Genomic DNA, 24,139 nt, shown 5'->3' on the forward strand with positions numbered 1-24,139 from the left:
GCTGCATGGGAGTGTGCCTGGGAATCGTCCCAGACTGCATCTCACCTATTCTCCTAAATGTTCTGGATCAGTCTGGTAACTCAGAATTGGCCTTGGGATGGTGGCTGCAGTCTGTGGCTCTTGGAGTCTGCCCTTCACCTGGGTTATGCCCTTAGTCTCTTGGTTCCTGACCCCTCTGTCTCCAGAGGCCTATATGCAGCCTCCCAGAAGCCGTATTTTCATGCTGATCTCACATGGCTCTCACCCCCTGCCTCCTCGTCCCCAGAGTCCCAGGTCCTGGAAGCCCGTCTTGCCAGGAAAAGGGATTCAAGCCTCACTGCATGAAGAAACAGCTCCTCCTTCCCCATCCTTCTCTGAGGAGTCCCAACCAGAGGAGGGAAGGCCAAACCTGGGTTCTGGGTGAAGCTGTCTATCCGCTGAAGAAGCCGCTCCTGGCTGCCGCGAACCTGGACCATCTGGGCCTGCAGGTCTTGCAGCTCAGATACACTCGGAGCCAGGAATATTTGGCGGTGCGCTGAAGGTAGCCAGGAGGTTTGTCTGTCCTCTGCCGCCAGCGTTGTATTGGGAAAGTATGACTCCAGGGCCCACAGGCGCTCCTGCAGATTCAGAACTGGACCCCCACCCCACATCATCCCTTTAGAGACCTCATTAAACCCAATCATTGGAACACAGCCCTGACATTCTTGTGTCATGTGTGTTCTGAAGAAATTCCATGTGCTGTCAAGACCTGGTGTGAGCACAGGGCTTTCTTGCTTTCCTTTTTGTGTGTGTGTGTGTGTGTACAAGGACACATCTAGAAGTGTCCTCGTACAGTCAGGCATGGCCTTACATACCCAGAACATTCCTGCATGGACTAAGAGTGTGCCCACAGTGTCTACTGTCAATCCCCAACTTTCACTCAGACCCCCTTGAACACTCTGGGTGTCAGTGCATGACAACCAAGTTGGTTGGACCTGAAGACGTACAAGTGGCATTCAAGTGTAACCTTCATGTGTTTGTGACGAGTGTTTATGACAACTGTGCACGTGATATTCTTGAGTGGCTTCAGTGTCTGTGGATGGAATTGCTTTGTGACTTTAACATTTGAAATTGACACTCTGAATGTAAAATCATGTTTAATGGGCATTTAGATCGGCTGGATTTCCAGAGGCTGGGAATCCTCCATGTCAGATGCATGTGGTAAACCCCCAGTGAAGTCAGAACATCTTTCACTGCTCACATACACACAAGTCCCCAACTGCATTCTCACTACCCACCCCCACTACTTTTTCCTCTCCAACAATGTAGTGGCTCAGGGGCTGGGCTCTCTACCCAATGGGCCAGCCAATAGGCAGCAATTGTCCTAGGACTCTTCTCTCAGCCTGAGCCCAGAATCGGAGTAGCCAGTTCACCATCCCAGGAGGGACCCCACAGGACCAAGATGACTTTACCTTGGACCACCAGCAACGCAGCACCTGCCGTGAGCACAATCAAGTAAACGGCCACTATGGCCATGAAGCAGTTCATCCCATTTCTCTTCTTGGGCTTTGAATCTGAAACATAAGCCAGGCAGTTACAGCTGCTGCAGAGAGCAGAGAGCAGAGGACCCAGCCTGTACCAGCCACATTCATGTGAGCAGAGGTCTCCCTAGAAAGTCATGTGGCAAAGATGTGACATCTTCCCCAGGATCCTTATTTTTGCCACAAGGCAAGGGCCACTGTTGGTCACTCACTGGTGTGGCTGAGCATTCAAACTTCCACGCCATGTGTCACCAGCTGGAAGGGATGTTACGCCATCTTGTTCACTGTTAAAGCCCCAGAACCATGTCTAACTCAAATTATGTTCTCAGTGGTGTTTGTGGAATAAATTAATGAATCCATGTGTTTAAATGAAGTGGAAGCAATCTTCCTCCTCCCAGACTTTGGGAATCAAAACACTTCCTCTAAATACAGGACTTTTCCTCCTTCCTGCCACATGACCAGCTTCTGCTCATTCTCTGGGAGCAGAGTGGAGCCTTTTCTGCTTCTAGAGTCTTTCTCTGGTCTCCTGGGCTGGGTGGAACCCTTTCTGCTTCCCCACATCCCTCTTTCTTCCTCTGATATGACACCAATCACCCTGAATTGGGTCATTGTATATATCCTGAATTGTATATATGTTGGTCTTCCCAAATGGCTGGGAAGCTTCTTTTTCTGTATTCCAGAATCCACATGGTGTCTGGCACACAGGAAGTGCTGGAAGATGAGGACAGAGTGAATAAATGAATGAGTGAGTAAATGAATAGCTGGAGAGCATTGGGTGCTGAACATGTGCCGAGTTGGACACAGCCAGAGTGGAACGTTGGAAAAACATCTGGAATGCAACTCAGAGACTTGGGGAGCCACGTGTCATCATGGTGAGGCAGGTGATGTGAAAGTGACATCTCACATTTGACACAAGATCCTGTCTCATAGATAGTATCTTGATAGCCCTAAACCCAATGAAATGAAGCATGTGGTAAGAATGGACACAGGTATTACAGAGGCTGGGGTGTGAGTGAGAGCAATCATGGAAATCTATTCTAAAATAAGATGGTGGGAGCATAGGGGAAGGCATTTGAATGAAGATAAAGTGAGAGAAAAGAGGAAAGGTAGTATTGTTGGAGTAGTGCATGGCTTTCCACACAGGGTTAGAATGGTTTTACAATTCAGAGCTACCACCTGGCCTCCGAGGAGGCATTTTAGGAACTGGGGACTTGGGATCTGTGGTCATATCCAACTCACTGTGTACAAAGTGGAGGATCTGGTGAAGTCTCCAGCCTCTACACTGATCACTTCATCTCTTTGAGGGTGGAAGAAACCACAAAGGAAGTATCTATGCTGGTTTGGCCAATGAGGAATGGCTGAATGAGATGAGAGAATGAGAATAGCCTGTGGTAAATCAGAATGGGTTTCCCTGGAGTAATCCAGGGGGTCTGGCAGGGATTTTAGGGAAGCAATTTTCAGAAATCTAACAGCTCTATTGTCCGACTCACAATGAAGATATGACTCCAGAGGAAAACAAAAGTATTTCAATCCCATAAAAGATACCGATGCATTAAAAAATGGCTGCCCACTAACTCTAGTCTTCCCAGGCCTGCCATCTCCTCACAGCAGAAGGACCTTGGTAGGTTCTCCTGCCCTAACACACACACACTAGTGGATGTCAAGCTGTCCACCAGTCCACTTGACACTGGGCTGCCTGCTGAGCAGACCCAGAGAAGTGGTGCCTGTCCTAAAGGCGATCTATTCTCCAGCTAATACTACCAGGCATTGTGCAGAACTGCCTTCTGCCTTCAGAAGCAACACCAGCAACAGGTGGGGAAAAAATGTCAGGGCACCCAGCAAACAGCAGACGTGAATAGCAAGACAGGGCACTGAAACCTAGACTGTCATTGGACCCTCTGCCCATGATAGCAGACCAGAACCTACATAATAAACCTAAACTAAAGATTTAAGTAGGAGCCAAAGTCTCCCACATACTATACAAAATGCACAGCATACAGTGAAATTTACCCATCATACCAGTAACAGAAGAAATTACAACTCAAATAAGAAAAGGGAATCAACAGCTTTCAGGAATTATTCAACAAGAATTTTAAAGTAGGGCTAGGGATGTGGCTCTAGCGGTAACGCACTCACCTGGCATGCGCAGGGCGCTGGGTTCGATCCTCAGCACCACATAAAAATAAAATAAAGATGTTGTGTCCACCCAAAACTAAAAAGTAAATATTAAAAAATTCTCTCTCTCTCTCCCTCTAAAAGAAAAGAATTTTAAAGTAGCCATCACTTAATGCTTTAATGAGCAATCATGAATATTCTCAAAACAAAGAAGTACAAGATATATAGAAAAGAAACAAATTGAAAAAAATAAAATTAAAATTTTTTAACTCACTAAATGAGTTGAATAGCATCATAAATGTGATAGAAGGAACATTAAATGAACTCAATGAAAGAAGAATAGAAATTACCCAATGTGAAGAAAAAAACAGAGGAAATCAACTGAAAATTCATAAACAGAGCCTCAGAGGCCTTGGGTCAATAACAAAATGCCCAGCACGCACATCACTAAAGTCCAGAAAGAGTGTAGGGATGAAAAGTATTCAAAGAAATAATGGCTTAAAAATTTCCCAAATTCCCATCTAAATCTACAGATTAAAGAAACTGAGCTGAAGTGGGAAAAAATACAATATGAAAAAATACAGAGCAATTTGAAAATCTTGAAAGCAGTCAGAGAGAAATGACACATTTCCTATAAATCAATACTGATACGAATGACAGCAGATTTTTCATCTGAAACTATGGAGACTAGACATAAGTGGCACAAAATATTTTGTGTTCTAAGAAAGCAATTGCCAACCATGAATTCCATTGTCAACGAAAATACCCTTCAGGAATGAATGGGAAATAAAGACATTATCATACAGTGAAAAATAAAGAAACTTTATTGCTTACAGATATTACTTTAAAGAAGAATGAAAAAAGTTTTCTAAACAGGAAATGATAACTGAAGAATGCCTAGTATTTCAAAAAAAGAAATAAAATAATAGAATAGTAAAAAGGGATCTATGTTAAGCCATCTTTCTCTTCATGAATTTCTAAAATCACATTGAATGGTGGAAAAAATTACAATATTATCTGATATGGTGTTCAATGTATGCAGAGGAAATAAGATGATCATATTTTAAAAGTGGAAAAAGTTAAAGCACACAAATGAAAATAAGATTTCTACATTTGAAGTGGTAAAATGTTGATAACAATAGACTGTGACACATACTGCATGTCTATTGCAATACCCAGAGAAACTCTTCAGAAAACTATTCAAAGTAATATACTCAAAAATACTACAAATAGGGACTGGGGATATGGCTCAGTTGGTAGAGTGCTTGCCTCGCATGCACAAGGCCCTGGGTTCAATCTCCAGCACCACACACACACACACACACACACACATACAAAACTATGAATAAATCAACGTGAAATTAAAAATTGTTCAGATGATCCATTGGAAGCTTAAATAAAGAAAAAAATAAATGAATGAGAAATGGAGGGAAAAAACAGAAATTACAAAAATAAGATGACAGATTTAAAACCTATCAGGAATTATATGTAAATGGCCTAAATATTCCAATCAGAAGACAGAGACCAGCAGACTAGATTATAAAACAAGACACACGTATATGTTTTCTCTAAGAAACTTAACAGCAGGACTTCAAAATCCACAACTGCAATTGAAGACTTTTAATATCCTGCTGTCATTATTTGATAGAAAGTCGGCAAAGACACAGAAGAACTGCAGACATTAACCCACAGGCCCTAATGAATGTTAAGAGAACACTTCAGGGAGTAACAGCAGAACACATATTCTTTTCAAGCACACCCATAACATTCACCAAGATAGATGTGAATATAAAACAAACATTGACAAGATGAGGGGGGAGACCAAGGCCCTACAGAGTATATACTCTTTTACAATAAAATAATAAAAGGCTACTCTATAATGGATATACAAGAGGAAAATCTCCACATATTTGGAAATTTTCAAAAAGTACTTTTAAATAAAATGTGAGTCCTAGAGAAAGTCTCAAAGAAAATTTTAATGAAAACTACAATAGATCAAAGTTTATGTGGCTAAAGTTGCACTAAAAAGGAAATGAGTAGCATGAATCGCTTACATTAAAAGTGAAAAAGGTCTCACATCAACAGATTAAGTTTTTACCTTAAAAAACTAGGAAAGAAGAACAAAGTAAACCCTTATAATCCAAGGGAAAATCTTAAAGATAAAACAGATATCAGTTCATTTTAAATAGAAAGACAAAAAGAAAAGCAATGAAACAAAAACGAGTTTCTTTGAACAAAATCACTAAAATTGACAAACCTTGTGCGAGATTCACAAAGATAGCAAAGAAAAAAGACATAAATCTTTAATACAAAAAATGAGATGGAATTTTACTACAGACCATGTTGCCATTAATAAAAAGTAGGAGCATACTAATACTAACTTTGTGCTTAAGTTAAAGGAAATTGTCCAATTCTTCAAAAGTCAAAAACTACCAAACTATAACCAAGATAAAATAGATAATTCAAATATCTATAACCACTAAATAAATTTAATTTTTAATTCATAAGCTCCTCAAAAAGAAATATTTAGATCTAGATGATTTTTCTTGAGTGTCCTAATAACCATTTAAAAAAAGAATTAGGATCTATTCTATACATATAGTATAGAAAATGAAAGAGGAAGGAATACTTCCCAAATCATTTTGTGAAGTCAGAATTATTCTGATATGAAAATCAAACAAGGCAGTACACAAAAAAAAGTCCTCAGAAAGCTAAATACCAATATGACTTATGGACTTTGACATAAAAAAATATTAGCAAAATATTAATAAATCATAGTAAGCAATGTTTAAAAGGAATTATATGTCATTACCAAGTGGGATCTCTTCAGATATGCAAGGATAGTTCAATATTTGAGAATCAGTCAAAACAATATGCCAGATCAACAAGTTAAGATGAAAAACCATAAAGAAAAAGCAGAAAAGGCACTTGACAAAATATAAGTCATAGCAAAACTCACATGATTCATACACATAATACATAAAAATAGCCTCATATTGAAAACTCTCAGGGGCTGGGGTTGTGGCTTAGTGATAGAGTGCTTGCCTCACACATGTGGGCACTGGGTTTGATCCTCAGCACCACATAAAGGTGAATTAACAAAGATATTGTGGGTCCATGAATAACTAAAAAAAAACCTCCTAGAGAACTTGACTACAAACTTTCAACAGACTCTCAACTTAAAAAGAAAAATAGCATGTACAAAATATCTAAAGCTAACATTAGACTTAATTATGAAAGGCAGAATATAATCTTTTCCCTTCATATTGGGAGCAAGCTAAGCATGTCCATTCTTTCCATCTTACTATAATATAGTACTGGAAAATTCTAGCCAGTGCAAAAAGTAAAAAAAAAAAAGATATTGGAAAGAACAAATAAATAAGTATATTCTTATCTGCAAGAGATGTGACTATATAGATAATCCAAAAGAACTACAAAAACCTCCTAAAAAGAAATAAATTCACCAAAGTTGTAAGATTAGGATCAGCATATAAAAGTCAATCCTCTTTCTATATACTAACAAAATATAAGTGAAAACCAAAATCAAAACACAGTAGCATTGATAATTACTCCAAAGAAAATAAAATATTGAGATGTAAATCTAAGAAAACATATATAGGATCTGAATACGGAAAATTACAAAATTCTGGTTAAAAAAAATCAAAATCAAAGACTTAAATAAATGAAGAGACATATGGACTAGGTCTTAATGGATTCAAGCCTGAATATTGTAAAGATGTCAATTCTCCCTACATTTACATATAGATGTAGTAGTGCAATTCCTACTAAAATTCCAGAAAGGTTTTTTGTTGGTACAGATAAGTTGATATTAAAAATTATATAGAAAGGCCAGGCCCTGGAATAACTAAAACAATCTTGAAAATAAAAAGAATAAAACATGAGGAATAAATCCACCTGACATCAAGTCTTATAAGCACACTAATCAAAACAGTTGATAATGGGACTGAGATAGTCACATAGGTCAATGGAACAAAATAAAGAAACCAGAAATAAACTCACATAAATTTGCCCAATTGATTTTTTAAAATTACAAAATTCTGACTTAAAAAAGAAGCAAATACTTAAATAAATGAAGAGACATTCTATGTTCATGGATAAAAGCATGAACATAGTAAAGATGCCAATTAGCCCTAAGTCAACCTACAGGTGTAACACAATTTCTATCAAAATCCCAGAGAGATGAAAATGCAATTCAATGTGGGGAAGAACAGCCTTTTCAACCTATGATGCTGAAACAACTGGGCATCCACTGGCAAGAAAACAAACACAAAAATTAAAAACAACAACAAAAAAACCCTCATATCTCGTGAAAAACAACTCAAGATGGATCATAGATTTAATTTTAAGAAGTAAAACTATAAAAATTTTAGAATGCAACATAGAAGAAAATCAGAACTAGGGCTAGGTGAAAAGTTCTCAGATTGGACCAAAAGCACAAACTACAAATGGAAGATTGTTAAATTGGATGGGCCTCATCAGAATTAAAGATGCTTGCTGTGCAAAAGACCCTGTTAAGAAGATAAAATCACAAGTTATAGACGGGAGAAACTATCTACAGACCAAATATCTGGCAAAGGATTCGTATCTAAACTGCATCAAGAACTCTTAGAGCTGTGGATTCATCTCTGTGGCAGAGCCATTGCCTAGCATGTGTGAGACCCTGGGTTGTGATCCCCAACACTGGAAAAAGCACACAAACCTAAACTGAACAACAAAAACCCAAATGATCCAATTAAAACACAGGCAAAAGACACGAAAAGACATTTCAATGAAGAGAGTGTACGAATGGCAAATACGCACCTGAAACAAGATTCAACATTAAAACTAGAATGAGAAATCACTGCATATCTATGGGAATGGATAAAATTTTAAAAATAGAATGCCAAATGCTGGGCTTGTGAAGACCCTGGATCAGCTTTACATTGCAGGTAGGAAGGTAAAATGGTCCAGTTGTACTGGAAAACACATTGACTGGTTTTTGTAAAACCAGACATACACTTAGAACCCAGCAACATACTTTTGGACATTTATCCTAGAGAAATGAAAATTCATGTTCACACAAAAACTTTTCCATAAATGGTTGTTGCTATCTTATCTATAATAGCCCCAAACTGGAAACATCCTAAATGTCCTTTGATGAATGAGCAGTCATACTGTGGAACATTCCTGTCATGGCATGTATCCTCATTAATTTTTTTTAAAAAACCTATATTGATACCCAACAAATTGAATGGATCTCAAGGGAATTATGCTATGTGTAAAAAAAAATTATCAATCTTTGAAAAGTTATATACTGTGCAATTTGTTTATATACCATTTCTAACATAGCAAAATTATAGAGATGAGAAATTGATTAGTAGTTGCTGGGGTTAATAATTGCTATGTAGGACTGAGAGGTATGTGTGGTCATAAAGCACAGAGATGCATGGAACTTCAGACATACACACAAATGCGTACACAAACAGCGAGGAGAAACTGAATCACAGCAATTTCCTGGCTGTGACATACTAAAGCTATATAAGATGTTACTGCTGAAGGAAATTGGGTGAAGGTCATTAAGACCTTCCTTTAAGTATTTTGCAACATTCTGTGAATTGGTGTAATTATTTCACAATGAAAAGTTTAAAAAAAAGAGTATGTTGTAAAATCAGATATTTAAAAGATGATGAGAAATAGTAACATGGCAAACGAGGTCAGAATTATTACATGAAGTGGCAGCAGTCACATTAGCAGAACAGAACCCGTCTGGACTTGAGGACTAGGATGTCTTAGGGGAATGTTTAAAAGTGTCCTTGGATCATCTTTAGAGCAGAAAGAAGGGCCAGCTATATGCCCAGCTGGGACCCAATAAATAATACCAATGATAGCAAACAATGAAGCCTTGATTTTTCTACTGATATTTTGTTGGAGTCTTCTTTGCTGACAAAACAAAAAGTTCTTCTTTAGACTGAAATGGGTGGGGGAATAATACTGTGAAAAAGGACGGGAAGCTTAAAGTTGGTGAGAAATCCTGTGTTCCGTGTGCTAGACTCACAAGAGCCCACAGATGTGGAAAAGTCTCTTGTGGTTTAGATATGAGGTGTCCTCCAAAGGCTCACGTGCAAGAATGCAAGAATGTTCAGAGGTGAAATGATGGGGTCATGAGAGCCTTCACCTAATCAGAGCATTCAACTGCTGATAGGGATTAATTAGGTGGTGACTGCAGGAGGCTGGAGTTAGGGGGTGATGGAGGCGTCCATCAAGATTTTAAAGGAAGGCCTGAGAGGCTAGGCAAAGTGTAGCAGGGTCAGAGTCTGCAGGAACCTTCTGAAGGGGTGATGTAGAGATGTGAGGAAGAAGCTGAAGCTACTATAGAGACCCCCAAGATGAAGACATACCAGTACTGCAGAATGTCTGCCTAGAAAAGCTGCAGGAATTGAGCCAAGAGAATTGAGAGGCCATGTGGGTTGCTACCCGCAAAGCCATAGGGGTGGAGCTACCCAAGCTCTTTGGAGAGGATGTCAGGATGCCCTGCGCCCCGGATGCTGAACGTGGAGCTACGGGACTTGCTTGTCCAGCTGGATTTTGATCTTGCTTTGGTCTCCTCCTTTCTTTCTGTGCCCCTATTTCTCCCATGTGGAAGGGAAATGTTTACTCTGTACCTTTGTATATTGGATACATGTAACTTGCTTCTGATTTTTACAGGAGCTCATGCTGAGAGTCTGCCTTGATTTTCAAAAGAGTCTTTGAACTTGGATTTGGGGGCACTCCTGGAACAGCTGACTATGGGGACTCTTGAAAATGGACTAAATATTTTTTGCATTGTGAGACACACATGAGCTTTGAGGGACAGGGTGGAATATTATGGTTGAGATGTGAGGTGTCCCCCCAAAGCTCATGTGTGAGACAATGCATGAGGGTCCAGAGGGGAAAAGACTGTTATGAGAACCTTAACCCAATTGGAGAATTAATCCCCTGGTAGGGGGAGGTAGGTTGTGGTTGGAGGAGGTGGGTGACTGGGGACACGTTTGGGGTTTATATTTTGTCCTGGTGAGGAGAGGTCTCTCTCTCTCTCTCTCTGCTTCCTGGTGCCATGTCCCCAGCCACCTTCCTCCACCACACTCTTCCGCCAAAGGAATGGAATTGGCTGCCTATGGACTGAGATCTCTGAAACCATGAGCCTCCAAATAAAGTTTTATTCCTCTAATTGTTATTTTCAGGTCTTTTGGTCACGGTGGTGAAAAATCTGATTGAAACACAGTCCTCCTTGAGGTACAGACACAGTAGGAGGATCAGGAAGACCCAAGCTAGACAAATGTTCTTAATTTTCAAAAATGTAGAAACAGGTACATCCCAGAAAGATATATAGTCCACAGACATAAATAGAAATCTCTCATTCCAACTCAAATGCTCCGTGGTTGAGGTGGGAGATGGGGCAGAACACTAGACCCAGAAAGGACCTGGGTTTCTGTTAAACCCTAAGTGCGATGAGAGCCACAGGAATGTCTGGTCCCCTCAGGTACCAAAGCAATCATTGTGTGATCATTTCACAATGTATATCAAATCATCGCAGTTATACTGTAAACCTATACAATTTTTGTTTTTCAATTCTATCACATAAAGTTGGTAAGGCTGGGCATGGTGGCGCACACCTGTAATCCCAGCGGCTTATGAGGCTGAGGCAGGAGGATCGCAAGTTCAAAGCCAGACTCAGCAAAGGTGAGGTGCTAAGCAACTCAGTGAGACCCTGTCTCGAAATAAAATATAAAATAGGGCTGGGGATGTGGCTCAGTGGTTGAGTGCCCCTGAGTTCAATCCGAAGTACCAAAAAAAAAAAAAAGTTGGTAAGAACAACAAAAAAAGAGCACCCTGCTTGCAGAGGTGATAAAGGAACAGAGTGGGGCTTGCTACTACTGGGCAGCTTGGAGGGAGAAGGTGTGATGTCACACAATGGCCAGAGGGAGGGAGACAGACTATTTTGCTTGAAAAATAACCTGCAAAATTCATACTCATTGCCATTTTTAGATTAATTTTAGATAAAATGGTTACATTTCAAAAGTTTCTGAAGCTTCTTTCTAAAAGTTGCTTCAGAGTATGTATAAAACACCCCTCATGGTATTGTTGAGTTGTTAAAAAAAAGTTTTATGTGTTTTCAAGCAGGGGAAGGTAATCGTTTATATTTCAACACCAGCAAGAATGGACAAAAATAAATGAGAACATGATATGGCCAATGTTTTCCAGTGATGTTTTTTGGTGAACTCTGGGTGAAGAAACAAACACACAATCAAACAACTACATTGGTAGAAAAGAGAAAGAAAAAAGGAAAGAAGGGAGCGAGGATGGGGGGAGAGAGAGAAACAGAAAGGAGAAAAAGAAGAAAGAAAAAAGCAGGAAAGATCTTTAGCAGGCTAAACAGAAATAAAGTTGTTGGGAGCATCAGTAATGAAACAAGTCGTCTTAATCAATGTGATGAACCCTGAGGGGTCACTGTGTTTCAGAGCCCCACAGTCATTACAGCTCATAATGATACTCATCTAGAAAGTTCCATATGTTCCATGAACTTTGAATTAGAAGGCAGGAAGTTATTCACATGATAGGAAAATGTTCCATGCATAACGGAGGGGTGTTGGTATTTTGGTCCGATTTTTAGTTCATGGCACCTGCAACCCAGGTCAGCTATCTGGGATGTGCCCCTGACTTGCATTTCCCTCACCTCCCTGTAGAGCGCCCCCACCACCACCCCATGCATGATCTGACTTCTAATATTTCTCCAGGACATTCTCCCTTTTCCTTCCATAAAGCCCCTGCCCCTCATCATCTCTTGCTGCCATGATCCTCTCTGTCCTCACCTCTTTCCAGCCTGTCCCCCAGTCTCCCATCTACCACAGCGAGCAACTCAGATGCAAACCAGGGCTTCTTAGCCCCATGTCAACCTCCTCCATCATCTCAGGGTAAAGTCTACATTCCTTGGTCCCTGCCTCAATTCCACTGAGCTTCTCCACCCAAATTTGGCCCCATAGTATAGAGCCATTTGTATTTCTTATTATATATAGACATGTGGCTCCCACCCCTGCCCCAGACACTCCCCTCTCTGTAACTAACCTCCTTTTCCCTTTTAACTTTAGAAGTGACTCTACTTCTAGGCCCCATACCAGGTAGCTCCTTCCACCATGTCCTGTAAAAATCTTTGTCACAGCTGGTGACAAACTGTATGGAAAAGGTCAGCTTATGGAGAGCCCTCACGCCACCACCACCAAGCGTGGACTCCTCAAAGCCAATGGTCCTGTTCATTCATGTCTCTTGCCTGGGTACTGCACGTGGTGCCCAGGGGGTAGCATGTTTGATTAGCTGATTTTTCTAAAACACTTTATATACCCTATAAAGCCACATATCCAGGACTCTATATTCTGAAAAGTTCTGAACAGCCAACAGTGATTACAGTGACGCACACACATGCCTTTCTCTGCATTTTACCATAAATTCCTTAAGAAAGCACCCCAACCCTTCATCTTCCTGCATCCACCAATTCCAGACCAGGCCAAGGGACAGACCATGGCTGTTATTTCCACACACCCAAAGTCCAGAAAAACCTGGAAGTGGGAATGCCTAATCACCTTGGAAGATGATTCCAGGAGAATGTTCTAGAATGGGAAAAATCAGAGACTGACTGTGGGAAGCAAACCCACCCCTGACTTAAAAATGCTACAGATTCTAGGAGATTTAAAAAAACACATCACCTGGGTAACACTGAGGGAGAAAATAGAGACAACAGGGTGGAATGAATTTTTAAAACCTGTGTTCAATATAGGACAAACTAATTCTGAAGCTATGAACATATCCTGACCAACATGAAATGAAGACTGTGTTTCTGGATCAACACCTCAGTTACAACAGAATCTGTCAAAGAATTTTAAAGGAATTGCACCAAAAAACATGTGGTGCTTGGCTTCAGCACAGTAGAAGTTTTTGACCTCCTCAGTTCTGCATATTAATTTAACATACAACCTGTGTATCAGAATAAGATACTCATTAAAAAGTGGGCATTTAATAAGCACTAGCATTTATTCAAGGCAAAAATATTTAATTAAGATTTAAGAATGGCAAAGCTTAAGAAAAAAACCTTAAATGCTAAAGATATAACATCTATTATATAGCATTCCAGAGATTCCAGTCTGATACATTCCAGACTTGCATAGTGAGAGTCAGATGCAAAATCCAATAAGGGTGCAAATCTAGATTTTTCTATCGACTGGTCTCCTTATAGCTCAACAACAGAAAGACTGAATTACCAGATAATTCTGTTATTAGGAGCGGGTACTTTACCATAGATTTCAAAGGTCTCTATCCCAGGAAACATGATTTGGTCAGAAGCTGCTTCTTCTTCAGTGTTCCCCAAGAATGCTTCCTCCTTGAAGGATGCCTTATTTTCCATTACTAAGCTTTATAGGTGGACAAAGTCCTGGAGCCAGCAGAAATGTTCCCCTAAGAGGAACCACTCGTTCCCATGTAATGGCTATAGCTACTGGTAGACCACATAGGACTTCCCTTTGGCTCTGATTTCTGAATTTGCAAAATGTTTTCTGACATGATCGGGACAGGGTATTTCTCAAATACAGGTCATTCACATGTGGAGCTTCTGCTTACTGCAGTTTACTGTTAAGGGCGATCCAGGAACTTTGGGACACTCCCTTGTTCCCAGACCTCTGGATGACCCTTGCAAGGATGGAAGGATGGTTCTCTTCCTCCCCTCTGCCTGGAGCAGGCTAGCTGTCCCAGGACCTCTCCAGACCACACTGAAATCTCCCTTTTCTGACCTACTTCAATGCTTAGAGAGCTCATCCTTTGCTACTCAAAGTGTGGTCCCTGGACCAACGACATCAACATCACTTGGGAATTTGTGAGACATGCATCGTCTTGGCTCCTCCCTTATAGAGACTGAATCCAAATACATTTAAATAAGATTCCCAAGTGACTCATATGCACATTAAAGTTTGAAAAGCATTATTCTGTAGCACACATTTTAGCACCTGGTTAGAGTTCTTCTTGTAGTTTTCCCATGTTCTGTGTGAATGGGTGTGCATATATGTTCTTGCTCCGGCAGCCCTGGTGAGATCTGAGCTCCTTGAGGGGAGGATGCTTTCCCTCTTGGTCTCCTGTCACCATCCCTACCAAGAATCTTGTATACAGCATGGTGGTTAAGACGCAAATGCTAAGAACTAGAATACCTGCTTCAAATTCTCTCTCTTCTCCATAGGAGCTGTGTGACCAGGGCAATTCACTCAAGCTTTCGGCCTCACTTTTCTCATTTGTAAAATAAGGAAAATGCTGATAAATGTTGTATTGAGTGAATTAAATCATGTAAGGTGGCTATGCATGCACCTGGTATGTAATAAACACTATGGCCATATTGCTGTCTTCCCTGGAGGAGCTGCAAAGCTGCAGGTACCAGAGAGATGAAGGTGTGCCTTTGCCTTAACAACGCTCACAGTCCAGTATGAAAGATGGACACGGACACGGATGAAATTGCAGAAAGTTGCTGTGCAGTGAGCAATGACAGATGTTGCTGAGAGGACAGTCCTGGGTGCAGGGGAGGCAAGGATGGTGGGCCTATCAGAAAAAGCTTCACTACCTAAATCAAGGAGGTGGTGTTAGAGGGATGACGGGGATTGATCTGGAGATCAAGAAAAGGCAAGGGCTTCCCAAGTAGGAAACAGAAGAAGTCTAAACTCACTGAGGCAGGGCAGCTGGTGAGATTTGGAGTCTCTTTGGGACAGAAAAGGTAAAGAAAGTGGACAGCAGATGAGGCCAGAGCCAAGGTGGGTCACTCTCTTTGGCTTGTGGCATGGCAGAAAGTGAAAGGGGAATGGAATTCAGAAAAGTGTATTACTGGAAGTCCCCTGCAAGGCAGGCATCCCTGGTGGCGCCCACAATTTCAACACAAGGAGGTCACTGGTTTTGGCAGAGGGCCAGGAACAGAAGCTGGGAATGAGAAGACTGAAGGAGAGAATTGGGATGAGGAAGTTGAGGCAGCTGGCCAGAAGTCTGGGGCAGAGAGTGCCCCATAATAGAGGACTTCCCCCTCGGGAGGGAAACCCCCAGGCAAATAAACCTGCTCACTCTTGATCCCAGTACCTCCCCTCTGCCTCTGCCTCTGACACTTCCTCCTCGGCTTAGTGCTGATGCTCATGGGGGTGGGGTGGGGCTCATTAGAAAATGCTATGGGCATGATATTCTCCAGTTTCATCCATTTACCGCAAATGCCATGATTTCATTCTTCTTTATGACTCAGTAATATTCCAATGTGTATTTATACAACATTCTCTTTATCCATTCATCCATTGAAGAACACCTAGGTTGTTTCCATAGCTTGGTAGGTGAAATAAGCTCATCCCCCCAAAAAAAACAAAAGCCAAATGTTCCCTCTGATTTATGGATGCTAACCCCAAACAAGGCAGGTGGGGAGGTGAAATAATAGAAATATTGGATTAGATAAAGGGAAATGGAGGGAAAGAAGGAAGGATGGGAATAGGAAAGAGAGTAGAACAAATTGGACGTAACTTTCCTGTCCTTATATATGAATACACGACCAATGAAACCACTTCATGTAGATCTGCAAGAGTGGGATCCTAAATAGAATAAGTTGTGCTCTGCCAAAATACATTCTACTGCCATGTATAACTAAAAAAAGACATTTTTTTTTTAAAAAATGCTATGGGATAATTATCAAGTACCTCTTTATTTTTGGAGGGATTATTTAGTGGATGTCAAATACTTTTCAGTTCTGGCTCTGGGGCTAGATGCACCTGAGTCTTGAACTCAGCTCTTCCATGAATTTGCGGTGTGGAATTGGTTAAATGACTTCACTTCTCTGAACCTCAGCACAAACTCATAGCTGCTGGAGCATGGAGTGTTACCTAGGATCTGTCGTTACTTATCCGCAAGGCATAAAATAGCCAACACTCGCAACTTAGCTTTCTTGGATGATGCAGTTAGAAAGGATTGGCATTAAAATTCGAATCCAGGACATCTTGCCTCTGTAACCTGGTTTAATTCTGATTTAATCCAGGAGCTCCAATCCAGAGGTTTGCACCAGAGGAACTTCTCGAAAACACACATGCCAGCTTCCCACTTTCTGCCTAAGAGAGGTGTTAATAAGTGACTCTAATGTGCAGTCAGGGTGAGGACATCTGAAATGTCCACTTACAGCACAGAGATGGGGGAGCCCTTAACCTCAAATTGGGGGAATCCATTTAGGCTGAACTATATGAAATTACTGATGTTCATCCCTTTTTCACATGCAATAAATCGAGATTTATGTGATTCAAACTAATCTTTCCATGCCACAGGGCCTGAGACTAAGAGCCTGGCCCAGAATAGCCTTGTGAAGATGCAGTTCTCAAGATAAATAGTTTAACAAAGTAAATGTTTCTTTTTTAAATCAAAATTAATACAAAAATTCTTTGATCAGATAAATAGCAACATTTAAAATAAAGCCAGCATCCCAATGCACTTATAACAATGCTGCTCACACTCTCACCCTGGCCCTGGCCCTCTCATTAGCCCTAGGTCTCAGTGTTCCCATTGCAGGGAAGAGCACGACTGTGCCCACAGGGTGACTGGGAGGACCAAGGGAAGTGACAAGTTGAGTAAGCACATTTGTAAACAAAAGGGCTCTGTGCTGAGTGGCACTCAATACCAGGTCAGCATCAATGTGACACCCTGAAAAACCCCTTAAACCTTCCATCAAGCATAAATCACACAACTGTACCACATTTCCTAATTTCCTCCTATATTCTTATCTCCTAGAACACAGATCTGGCTGCTTCTTCCCCAGACAAAGTAGTTGATTTGCATTTGGGAAACAGGTTGCTCAAGAAATGCAGTGTTTGGCTTTATTTTTCTAGCAGAGTGAACATAATTGGATTGGAGTATTTAAATGTATATTCGAAGAGGCCGCAATACACTTACATCAACTTCTCATGTTCTCTGAAGTGACAGCCAAGTGGCTCTCGGTGCTTTATTAGACAAGAGAAATGGGGGTGGGGCCCCCATGTGAGTCTGACCCACTCTCAGAAGCCTCTGCAGAACTCGATTTTGCAGTAACTAGTGGGTCCCAAATTAGTTCAGTGAGTGATTTGCCTGGAAAATCAGCAAGAAGGACCCTTGAGTAACCGCATTCCAGCTCAAAACTGGGGAAACCATGTTATTGCATGATATAAAAATCACCCACACCAACCTAAGAGTCCAAAGCAAAACTCACTGCAAACAGGCAAACCAAGTCTCCACATCTCTTCCGGCCTCCCTGCCATCCCTGACTCACAGTGGGGTCATGGATGCTCTTGTCCACCTGAACACCCCAGCACAGTCGATGAGATATGTTTTATGTAGGGGACAAATGTTTGAAAATGTTCTGTCAACTAACTATTTTTCCTTCCAGTGTGAGTGACAGTGGTGGTCACACAGCATCCTCAGGACCAGCGCAGTGTCTGGTGCATAAGAAGTCCGAGGACTAATGATTAATTCTAAAAATTAAGAATCAACAGCACAAATTACCTAGACAGGTGAATAAATTGTGATATAGCCATACAACGGGACAATAATCATCAGCCATAACAAGAAATCAGCCACAACATGCATGACTCTAAAAATTCCTTTATGTTGAGCAAAAGAGGTCAGACCTCAAAGAGGATATCACATGTGATTCTGTTCATATATGTTTCAGAACTAGCAAAACTCACCTGTAGGGTCATTAAATAGCCATGATAGTCTGTGATTGAGGGGGACTGACTACAGTAAAGCACAGAGGAAATTTCTGGGGGATGGAAATTTCTGTATCTTGATTCTGTGTTAGTTATAAAACTCATTCAACTCCACGTTTGCAATATGTACATTTGACAGTATGTAACTTACACTTCAATAAAGTTAATTAAAAGATACATTAAGGAAAAGCGATGTAAGAATCATCACTGTTAGACTTAGCTCAATACACATCTTTCATCTTTGGAGAACCACTAAAATGGGAGGGGTGACAGGCGTGGGACTGGTCACACAGAGCCTCTCCTGCCTTTGATTAGGACTCACACACTGGAATGGCTGTGTCAGGATTGCAATCTGTGCTCTGAGAACAGAAGAATAGAGAAGTAAATTGATCCACACAGGACAAAATCTAGGAGGCAGTTACCTCCCTGTTCCAACTTTAAGGGCACAGTTCTCTAGGACCCAGATACCACACCCTGCCTTCCCGGCACCTGAGATGTTTTCACAAGGAACCAAACTTTTGATTCAACTAACTAGCAATCAGATGTAAAAATGCATTCCTTTCTAGGAGAGGAAATGGAGTCTTACACTGATGTGTCAATGAGTAATACTCTCCCTTTCTCTGAGCAGGTTCAGGGGGTTGAGCAGGTTGGAGGAGATGTGGAACTCAAAATACTGATCCTGGAGGCTCTGCACAAGAAGCTGTCAAAAGAAGCCAAGAGCCACTGTTAGAAACTGCAGTTTTTACAGTTGTATAAGGATCATCTGGGCTCATTCTCATTGATCTAAAACAATTTTGCCTGAGCAATCCGGGTTTGAGAGCAAACAGGATAGAACAAAAAATTAATCAGAACTGTTAGGAAGGTGGTGGTTAGTCATTCTCCAGGCATTCACCAAAGGTTAACGGAATGCCCACTGTGTCCCAAGCTCTGTGGATGCAAGAAAAGGAAACGCCCTTCCCCTCCCCAGTGAGCTTGCCACTCATCCTCCCTTACTGCTGTGGTTTGGAGATGGGTAGTCTCCCAAAAGTTCCCGTGTAAGACAATGCAGGTGTGTTCAGAGGTGAGACGATTAGATCGTGAGAGCTGCAACCTAATCTGTGGATTAATCCATTTGACAGATTAATAATTTGGATTAATGGGTGGTAGTAGGCAGGTAGGTCATGGCTGGAGAAAGTAGGTCTCTGGGGGTGTGCCCCTGGGGTTCTATTATCCCTGGCTCCTTTCACTCTCTTGCTTTGCTTCTTAGTAGTCATGATCTGGCTGTTTTCCTCTGCCTTGACTTCCTGCCACGGTGTTCTGCCTCACTCAGGCCCGCAGCAATGGAATCAGCCGACCATGGACCACAAGCCAAAATAAACCTTTCCTCCTCTACGTTGTTCTGGTAAGATATTTTGATCATGGACATGAAAACCTGACTAAAACACTGAGCCACATCCTCCTGGGGTCAGGCTTTACCCTGTTATTTTTAGTAACTCAGTCCTTCCCAATTGTTCATCCATTCCACCCGCTGGCTGTGCCTCCTGCCTTTATAGTGCATACTAACTCCAGCAATACCCTGTTGCTAGGACCTCTGATATATTTTTCTGCCACTCCCCCAGGGCCCATCATCTACTTCATGTCCTGTCTCCTACTGAATTAGCCTAAATTCCTGGCCAGCCATTATAATCACCTCTTGCACACATCTTCAACTCCTTCATCTTCCTTTCACTTGGTAAAAAAAAACACAACTGGGGATATAGCTCAATGGTAAAGTTCTTACCTAGTGTGCACGAGGCCCTGGGTTCAATTCCCAGCACCGCAAAAGCAAAAAAGAAAAGAAAAGAAAACATCCCCCAACCCCCATAACTGTAGCAGATCTGATTCTGCTCTATGCAGTTGAATGTGACTGGGGGAAAAAATGATGTGATCATGCTGATGGTCTCATTTTAATTACATGACACAAACTGTCAATGAAAATTAATCCTGTCTGGTAATTGTATGATAGTTCTTTGTTCAACTCACTCTCCCAAGCAACTCTTGTGTATCTGTCTTCATTTCATTTCCTGTCTTCATTCTCAGCTGCCAACCTTGCCTTCCTCTTTACTGAGAAAACTCCAAGACTCCCAGCACCTCCAGCATCTGCACCAAGGATTCTGCCATCTCCACATGATGCAGATGAAATTTCCAAGCACTGATCAAAAGCCAAATCCTCTATGTGGGTGCTAACCCACAACAAGGGAGGGTGTGTGGTGTGGGTGGGGGGAGAATTGAAGTTCATTGGAGTAAACAAAGGGAAATGAAGGGAAGGGAGGGAGGATGGGAAAAGGAAAGGGAGGAGAATGAATTGGACATAACTTTGTAACTCCACATCATGTACATCTGCAAGAATAGGATCCTGATTAGAATAAGTTATATTCCATGTAATGTTTAATATGTCAAAATACACTCTGCTGCCATGTGTATCTAAAAACAACAACAAGAACAAAAAGAGCCAGTCCCTCAAGGTAGGCACCAAGTTCCACCCCCTTTCACCTATTCAAGGCTATTTCCCCCAGCAGACACTTTCTTCCTTCAAATGTACAGCATTGATTTCACAGTCTCCACTAGGGCATGCTCGACTGCTGAGCATACGTATTGCTATTTCTCCCATCCTAACACAACCGCTCTTGACTCCCTTATAACCTACCACCTAGTACTTTACTCTCCTTTCTACTGAACTTCCTCAGGCTCCCTGCCTTTAGTTCCTCTCCTCTCAAGCTCATTTATATCAACTCCAGTGGGGTTTTCATCACCTTCACTCAACCCAAACTGCCCCTGTGAGTATCTCTGATGAACTCTGCGTGGGACACTCTGTGATCACGATGTTAGTCATGTTTCTTATAATAAGCCCTTCATAGAGTTGGCCACGCCCTCCTTGGAACGATCTCTTTAGTTGTCTTCTAAAACAGCCCTTTCTTGATAGTTTCCCCATCTCAGAGAATAGAGCCATTCTCTACTTATTTTACCGATTTCGTCCTTTTCCCATCTCTTAATGTTACAGGATTCTACGGGTTCCATTCTGTTACCTTTTTTTTTTTTCTTTTAACTTACACTCACATCCTTGGTGATATTACTTTTCTTGAGGTTTAAAATACCACCTGTGTCTTGATTCCTAAATGTATTTCTAGATCAGACTACTCACTTGACTGGTAAATTGCAGCTAATTTCTGTCTATTGCAACCATCAGCACAGTCGTGGCCGCCCATTGCCAACCCCTCTGCCCTGTGGGAACAGCAACCAATTTTTCCTGCCTGGCTTGCTGAAGCTACAGTAGGCAATCAGGACCTTGCCCTAGAAATTCTTAGATTTCTGTGTTCTGAGTATGAATTGCTGTTTCTGATCACTGAGGGGTGGGTGAACATGAAGGCTGTAGGCTATTATTTTAATCCCCATCAACTGAGTGGCTTCCAGAAGGCTTCAAGACCAGTGTTTGTGGTTTTGGACTTTCAAAAAGGGCCCCACATAAAGGGACGATTAGAAAGCCACTGTGTATGCCCAGAGAAAGAGGCAAGTTCAAGAAAGACCCGAGAAGACCAGAAGTTTTCATTTTAGACTGATTCCCATCATGTCGCTATAGTATGATGACCAAAGAGCAAATTTGAGGGAAAGGAGAGAATATTATTTTTGAGTTAAAACATAATAAGATTTAATGTCCATTTCTCAGTGACAACTGAGAGGTATACAACAAAGCAATAAAGGATGGCTCATTCAAAGGAACAAAACACATGGGCAGGAAACATGCATGAAGAAGCCCAAACACCAAACTTACTAGACAAAGTCTTTAAAACAACTGTCTTAGAGAGGACCAAAGAGCTAAAGGCAGATATGGACAAAGAGAGGCAAATAATATATGGACAAAATGAAGATCTCAATAAAGATGTATAAAATATTAAAGGGAGCAAAAAGAAGTTCCTGAGTAGAAATGATAAAATATAAAATAATAAAATATGATAAAATGAGAAAATACATGATAGAGATTGAAAATCAGGTTCGATCAAGCTGAAGAAAGAATCCCCACAATTGAAGTTACACCATTGAGATTACTGAGTCTGAAGAACAGAAAGAAAGAAGAATAAAGAAAAGTGAACAGAGCCTAAGGGACCTGTAGGGTACCAAGAAGACCAATACACACATTGTGGCAATAGGACCTCAGGGACCTAAGGGACCTGTAGGGTACCAAGACCAACATGTACATTGTGGTAATTCCAGAAGGATAAGAGTGATAAAATATCAGAAGAAGTATTTGAAAAAAATACAACTAGGAAATAGCCCAAACTTGATGAAAGATACGAATCTACAATTTCAAGAAGCTCACATAATAAACAAGTGGGATAAACTCAAGGAGACTCATGACAATGGGCATGAATAATGTTTTCTATAAAGAAAAAAATATGCAAAGCAGCAAGAGAAAAGCCACCCAGCACATACAAGCTTTCTCAATGATTTCTCATTAGAAATCCTAGAGACCACTCAGTGTGTTGATATATTCAAATGGTTAAAAGAAAAAAACAAGCTGTTAGTTGAAAATTTAATATTGGGCAAAACTGACCTTCAGAAAAGTAAGGGAGAAAGTATGATAGGGTGGGAGAAAATCTGGTGGAGTTTGTTACCACGAAACTAGCCCCACAAAAAATGCTAAAGGCAGTCCTTCAGGATAAAATGAAAGGAAATATTATAGTAACTGGAAGCCATATGAAGAAATAAAGATCTCTAAAACAAGATTAATTTCAGGGTTATTTTAAAAATAGGCCTGATTGTAATTTTGAACTACAACTTTATTTTTAATTTTATAAGCTATTGAAAGATAAATGCATAAAAATTCAATTTCTAGTCTACTCTGTTGTGCACGATTTACAGAAACATCAATGACTGAAAGAGGAGATAGGGCACTTCAACAACTGTTGTTGTATTCTATTAGGGTGGTTTAAATTCAAATTAGGTTGCTAAAATCTGAAGATGTAAATAGAATTCCCATGGTAACCACAGAGAAAATATTTATGGAATTTACACATAAGGAAATGATAAGGAAATCAAAATGTTTCACGACAAGAAATCAACTAAGCAGAAAGAAGGCAGTACCAGAGGAAACGAAACACAAAAGTTTACAAATAAAATAGCAAAATAAAACAAATAGCAAAAACCACAAATTCTTTCCTTATTGGTAATTAAATATTAATGGATTCCTGTCAAATGACAGAGCTTGGTAAAATAGATTAAAATATGATACAAACTACATGCTGTCTGCAAGATGCTTACTTTAGATTTAAAGACACAAATAGATCGAAAGTGAAAGGATGAAATATGATAATCCACATAAAAGTGATAAAAAATAGAGGTGATATTATCCAACAAAACAGACTTTAAATTTAAATTGGTTACCAGTAAAAGATTCAGTACAGAAAGAAGATATAACAATTATAAATGTTTACAAATGTTATTTTTTTTTTAATATGACCATTCAAATTCCAGATGTTAAAACATAATGGCTGGCTGGGCCTAGTGGCTCATGCCTATAATCCCAGTGGTTGGTGAGGCTGAGACAGGAGGATTGTGAGTTCAAAGCCAGCCTCAGCAATTCAGTGAGGCCCTAAGCAACTTAGCAAGACCCTGTCTCAAAATTAAAAATTAAAAAAAAAAAAGCTGGGGATATAGCTCAGTGGTTAAGGGCCCCTGGGTTCAATCCCCAGTACAAAAAAAACAAAGAAATTTAATAGCCAGTGGTATTAAGTGTCAAGAGGTAATGAGGCC

General features: G+C 40.7%; 1 protein-coding gene across 2 annotated transcripts in view; it reads right to left on the reverse strand.

Moving 5' to 3' along the window:
• Marco (macrophage receptor with collagenous structure) overlaps positions 1–14,130 on the reverse strand; it is a 38,630-nt gene extending 24,500 nt beyond the window's left edge. The window contains exons 1-3 of one of the 2 annotated variants that reach the window (XM_048810426.1): positions 13,938–14,128; positions 1,431–1,532; positions 389–610 (exon numbers count right to left, since the gene is read on the reverse strand). In XM_048810426.1, coding sequence (XP_048666383.1) covers positions 389–610; positions 1,431–1,532; positions 13,938–14,046 — 433 coding nt within the window. In that variant the 5' untranslated portion in view covers positions 14,047–14,128. Of the gene's footprint in view, positions 1–388; positions 611–1,430; positions 1,533–13,937 lie in introns of both variants that reach the window. The other variant, XM_048810427.1, reaches the window with a different exon arrangement.
• Positions 14,131–24,139: the final 10,009 nt, after the last annotated feature.

Source organism: Marmota marmota, unplaced genomic scaffold (assembly GCF_001458135.2).
Source record: "Marmota marmota marmota unplaced genomic scaffold, marMar, whole genome shotgun sequence".
Lineage (NCBI taxonomy): Eukaryota > Metazoa > Chordata > Mammalia > Rodentia > Sciuridae > Marmota > Marmota marmota.